This window comes from Monodon monoceros, unplaced genomic scaffold (assembly GCF_005190385.1).
Source record: "Monodon monoceros isolate NGI ecotype Baffin Bay Population unplaced genomic scaffold, NGI_Narwhal_1 Super_Scaffold_12, whole genome shotgun sequence".
Lineage (NCBI taxonomy): Eukaryota > Metazoa > Chordata > Mammalia > Artiodactyla > Monodontidae > Monodon > Monodon monoceros.
The window spans coordinates 161,963,486-161,969,485 of NW_021703768.1; the positions used below are offsets into that span (position 1 = coordinate 161,963,486).

At 43.1% G+C, this 6,000-nt stretch overlaps 1 protein-coding gene across 12 annotated transcripts in view; it reads left to right on the forward strand.

Annotated features, from left to right (window-relative positions):
- HNRNPM (heterogeneous nuclear ribonucleoprotein M) overlaps nucleotides 1–6,000 on the forward strand; it is a 39,707-nt gene that overhangs the window by 23,207 nt on the left and 10,500 nt on the right. For 8 of the 12 annotated variants that reach the window (XM_029216367.1, XM_029216361.1, XM_029216359.1 and 5 more), the window contains 3 exons: nucleotides 990–1,091; nucleotides 2,371–2,415; nucleotides 2,875–2,952. In XM_029216367.1, coding sequence (XP_029072200.1) covers nucleotides 990–1,091; nucleotides 2,371–2,415; nucleotides 2,875–2,952 — 225 coding nt within the window. The remainder of the gene's footprint in view (nucleotides 1–989; nucleotides 1,092–2,370; nucleotides 2,416–2,874; nucleotides 2,953–6,000) is intronic. The other 4 variants (XM_029216371.1, XM_029216360.1, XM_029216363.1 and 1 more) reach the window with 1 other exon arrangement.

Genomic DNA, 6,000 nt, shown 5'->3' on the forward strand with positions numbered 1-6,000 from the left:
CAGGGATTTTAATCAGATTAAATGTTTGGGAACCGGTGTCAGGTTGTTTTAGTGAACTTTGTTCCCGTTTCAAAAATCTCACCTGGTCTTGGTTTAAGCCTCCGACCCATGGTGACCCAGAGCACTGTAAGTGTCTTAGGCTGTCAGGCCTTGTTGGCTGCTCCCTGTTTGTGGAACAGGGAGTTGAAGGTGGTTTGGGTACAATGCACGCCTTAGGAAGCTTTCTGGGTAGAAGATACGTTCTTTGAATACACTAGCTTCATTGTTGTTAAAACCGCCTGCAGCGGAGTCAGAATAGTGTAAGCCCAGTGTGTTAATTGGCTGGTTTATGACATTGTTTATCGTGAGAAAAGTCCTTTGGGTCCGCAGGTTGAGAGGTGTGGGTTGGGCATATGTGTACCGCTTGCCACCTGATGTCTCCAGTTGCCTGTTTTGATTTTAAACATTTCTCAGTTCACGATTTAGGGAAACAAATCGGTGCTCACAATTCTCGTTGAGTGGGCTGTTCATGGTTCTTCTCTGTAGTTTTCACGTGAACTGATTTTTAGTTGCCCTTGTTTTATTTTTTAAATTTAATTTAATTTTTTAAAATTTATTTTTCCTTTATTTATTTTTGGCTACGTTGGGTCATTGTTGCTGTGCATGGGCTTTCTCTAGTTGCGGTGAGTGGGTTTCTCATGCGGTGGCTTCTCGTTGCAGAGCACAGGATTTCGGCGCATGGGTTTCAGTAGTTGTGGCACGTGGTGCCCTTGTTTTATACATACCTCACACTCTAATCCGTAAAGTTGTATAAGAGCTTATGCCTTAAAAGGGAGAGCTCCTAAATGTGCCCTTTTTGACTCATGGATTAGACCCTGGATTTGCTGGTGGAGGTGGGCGGTGGGATAAGCGTGACAGCTACACAGTAAACCAAGGCTCTTTTTGGCTTTGAGAGTCATGGTTTCCTGAGTAAGTGGAATCAATACTCTGACTTTCTCTTCTCCTTTCAGATGGACTTGGTGGTATTGGCATGGGGTTAGGACCAGGAGGGCAGCCTATTGACGCCAATCATTTGAATAAAGGCATTGGAATGGGCAACATAGGACCCGCAGGTGAGAAATACGGTGTACCTCGACTGGGGATTTCTGGGGAAGTTAAAGTTATTAAAGTTAACTATTGGGATAATTGCACATTGAGTAGTTCAAATGGAATGAGGCTTTAATTGGGACAGAATTAATTCCCTCCTTATTTATCTTCGATGCATTTTGATAAAAACAGTATTTTGTATTTTTACCAAGTTGAGTGTTCTTTTCTAAAGCTATTATGCTTTGCATTTTATCCTCACGAGACCTTCTGAGCTGAGGTACTCAGTTAAGCATTTTGGTAAAAGGAGGCAAGCCAGAGGGTTGGTCTTGCTCAAGGTCACACTATCAGTTAGTGACAGAAACTGTAGGTCTCCTGATCCTGGGACCACAGCACTGCCACAGTCTATTACCCAGACCCCCTTGGGTTCTCACATGGTGTTGACATGGCTTCTAGAGGTAGGGGCGTTGGTGAATGCAGAAAGGTATGGAGGGCCTCATTGCATGACCGCGTAGCTGTCATAGGCCACAAGGACGAATGATGCACAGTGTTGTCTTTGTTTAAGAAGAAAAGAAATAGCTAATGAATAAAAGCTTTGGCGTGTAGAATAAACTTTGAACTTCACTTCTTAGCATTTTCGTTTTCATGCAACGAAGCATTCGTATATCATTTTAAAATATTTCATTTTTATAACCTCAGGCCTATGTCTTTCTTGAAATTCTTTGAATTGCAAGATGGATGCCCTGTACCGTACTACTGTCAGTTCTGCATATCCTTTGACTCCCTCCCAGATTAAACTCTGGGGCTGACCAAAACGTCTTGGCCCATCACCTTGGGTGGCTATACCAGTCTGAACACCACATCCCCTGACTGATACCTCAGAGGAAAGGCTGCGGGTGGGGGGGAGGGAAGCCTCAGCGTTTTGAGGAACTGCTTTTTATTTAGAGCGTTTTACCTTTAAAAGGGAGTTTTAAATCTACTTCTGTTCCCTAGTCTGTACCTGATATTTATATTTCATGTTTAAAACTGTCTACCTTGGGCATTTAATGAAACTATGTGGACACTATAAAATTTTGAGTCACATGGTGATTATTTTGTTAAAGGCTTAAATAGTTTTCCTGGAATGTACTAGTTTGACAGCTGAAATGAAAGAGCCCCCACCCCATTTTTTGCACTTGACAATTAAAATATATTTGTAAGTCAGGGATATTTTTGCTCATTTGCTGGTGTGGAATTTCTTGTGCTTTTTAAGTTCAAACTTTACTGCTTTGACATAATTTTAGTTTGCATTGACTTTTTCTTTTTAAGGAATGGGAATGGAAGGCATAGGATTTGGAATAAATAAAATGGGAGGTAAGAAATTTAAAATGAAGTACAAATGTAATTACTTTTAGGTATGGTTTTCCCTCTTTTTTTCCCCCCCTTCCTTTTCTCTTAAGCCCTGCATGAAATTCTCACTTAGGTTTCCAAAAAGTTTGAGTCTAGAAATAACTTTTACCTGTTGATCCTTCTAGTGGGTGTCTTGGCCTTTGGTTCTGGCTTTCTCACTAACTAGCTCTGTGACCTTGGGCAAATCACTCCATCTCTCTGGGCCTTCTTTGCTTGTCTCTTCATTGAGGGGGTTGGATCAGATCAGCCTTTTGAAGATAGTGATTTTTAAGTAAAGGCACTAGCCTTTTTTCTCCCAAAGCCCTTAAACTTGGTGAGTTTCTGGCAGACAGTGCCGTAGGTGAAACTTGTAAAAACATTTTTCTTTGCTTGTTCAGTCTGAGTCTTGTTAGGCTGGTGCTAAAATGCGAATGTCTCTTTCAGGCATGGAGGGACCCTTTGGTGGTGGTATGGAAAACATGGGTCGATTTGGATCTGGGATGAACATGGGCAGAATAAACGGTAAGATTTGTGTTTCCTTCCTGCTTATACCTACCTTTGTTGGCTGTTGGCTCTCAGGTGACCTTTAGGCAGCAGACCCATTTTTAATAAGTGATTTCTCGCTTCCACTTCTGTACTGAATCTGATATCTTTGAATTGCCTTAAATAGTTTGTATTCCAGAAGCTAGACTTAGTGGCAGGGAAGTGTTAATTCTCTTAGTTACTTAATTCTTGAGGTTTTCTGTGTTTCAGATCTTCCCAATAATTGTCCAATAAAACTTTAAAGCTTTCCTGTTGCCTCCAGCACTTGTCTCCCCTGGAGTGCTGGACTGGGTGAGTTCTTGACCATCTGCTCTGATGTCTCCAAATTGTGAGCAGGGGCATTTGTTTAATTTAGCATTTATATAATGCAAAATTTGGCATACTATTATTTAAATCTTCCAGCCCTCCCAACTTAATAACCGAAATATAATTATATCACTTGTAGTAGTAACACTGTGTTATTTCATTTAGTCCTCGCAAGAACCGCATGACGTGTAGGTACTGTTATCCCCATTTCATTGGAAACTGAGGCCCACAGTGACTTGCCTAAGGTCCGATGGCTAGTAATGGTGGGATATGGACCCCGGCTGTCTGGCTCCAGAGCTTGGCTCTTAATCACACTGAGATCCTGCCTTTTAGAATTGCCTTCAGGCGTCACCCCCCCCCCCCCCCCCCCCCGCCCCCGCCCACCAGCAGGGCTGTAAAATGCCAGGAGAAACTTGCTGTTATGAAAGTCTGTCTTTCTAAATCCTCTGGGTGTGGGTGGACTCTGACCCACACCTGTGGGAATGCTGCTGCTTTTATACACAGACTTTTCTGGAATGGGAAGTTACTAAGGACTTGGGGTTTCTTTTGTTTTTTGTTTCTACCTTTTTAAATTGAAGTATAGTTGATTTACAATGCTGCATTAATTTCTCCTGTACAGCAAAGTGACTCAGTTATACACATAAGGACTTGGGTTTAAATGTTTCTTTGCTGGTCTGTAGTAACATATCATGTGAAGATGGTACAGAGCAAGCAAGAACCTTACTAGGATAGATATTAACTGTCAAACTGCAAAGAGTGACATTCCTGATGAATAAGCTGCCCTTCTTCATGGAGTGCCTTGTTCTAGATGATGATGAAAAGATTCAGGAAGGTTCTTACCATTAATGAGGAATGAAGGGACAAAGGTCTGTGTTTCCAGTGTGCTTTCAGGCTTGCCTTTAGCTCATGTGTGCATGGAGTTTTTAATAAAAAGTGAGAGTTGGAGAGGTCTGGCTTAATAAAGTGTTTGCTCAGAACAGATGAGCCATTAGAAAGGAGATTTGGGTTGCTGCTCTGAGGAATTTAGTGATGCGACTTAGAAGTAGATGGAAACGAGGGTGGGAGCTGTGCTGAGCCACGGGGACAAAGTCTTTGGTAATCTGGCAGATGGAATGCAGCAGTCACGCTTCTGAGCCTGGTGATTCAAGGTTCAGAGTGCTGATTGTCCTGAAGAGCCACAGTGGAAGATGTGTTCTTACGCTGTGTGCTTATTAGTTGCTCTCTGATACAGATAGATACTCAGAGTCCTCCTTCTCCATCCTCTACAGCAGAGAACAGGGCCTTCCTTGCCCTGGAGCTGTTTTGAGATTTGGGTGGAATTGGCTCTAGAGCCCTTGGGTGCTGCGTCCAAGGAAGGTTTTGATCACTGGGAAAAAGTTGATAGGGATGTTTCAGATTTAACTTAATGTTTAGTTGATTATCATGATGCATCGCATTATAGTCACAGGTGCTGACAACATTAGACTGATTAGAAATCAGATTCTCAGGGCTAGTCACCCAACCAGTAGAGGTCAAATCTTTATAGAACGGGTACAAAAATTTTAAATTGAAAGATCATCAAATATTAAATGATGACTGGTTTGATGCAATATTTGACAATGAAAATTCTTTCTCTGTCTCTCTTGCTCTCTTTTTTTGTGTCGGTGGGGAGTACATTGGAGTTCGTACAGGGTTGGTTCCCTGTACTCTACACTCTGTTGACAGTTGGGAAGATAAATTCTGAGGCCTTTGCCAACACATTACTGCCTGCATGTGACTTCCTAATGTGTGTGGGGGGGGTGTCTTCTTCACGGGCTTACGGTAAGGATTAAAGGAGTGCAGCAGAGCCCCCATCCATTATGGTGCCACAATGGGATTTCTGTTCTGCATATACAGGCTCGCACAAGTTAGATATATTTCCAGCAGATAGCATGCCACCAACCTATGGGATTCAGTTGGGTGGATTCAAGCTATGAATGTAAAGTCCACCATTGTCATCTGCTGCATCTTCTTATTAATTCATAATGCTAGTCCGCTTCCACGTTTGTAATAGACTCATTTACTTCTTTTGAAGTATAGGGGCTCCAGCTGCATATTTTGTAGTTGTGCAGTAAAAGATGTCCATTATGTAGCACATGTATACCTGGTATTTCTAAGGAGCAAGATTAATTAACTGGGTTTTCCAGGGACCTCTCGGTATGGAAGGGAGACAAAGTGTGATGCACATTTTAAGTCTTGCTTTAGATGAATATACAAGGAAAGAAGTAGCCAGTGACAGGAGTCATGAAAGGGTTTCTCAAACAGGTGACAGCTGTGGCGGGGCTTTTCCCTCACAGAAGCTAAGACCTTGTTGTTGTTGTTTTTAAATAAATTTATTTATTTAATTTTGGCTGTGTTGGATCTTCGTTGCTGCGCACGGGCTTTCTCTAGTTGCGGCGGGCGGGGGCTGCTCTTCGTTGCGGTGCGCAGGCTTCTCATTGCAGAGCATGGGCTCTAGGTGCACAGGCTTCAGTAGTTGTGGCTCGCAGGCTCAGTAGTGGTGGTTTGCGGGCTCTAGAGCGCAGGCTCAGTAGTTGTGGCGCACGGGCTTAGTTGCTCCGCGGCATGTGAGATCTTCCCGGACCAGGGCTCGAACCCGTGTCCCCTGCACTGGCAGGCGGATTCTTAACCGCTGCGCCACCAGGGAAGTCCGAAGACCTTTGTTTTTAAAAGACATTGTGGGACTTCCCTGGTGGCGCAGCG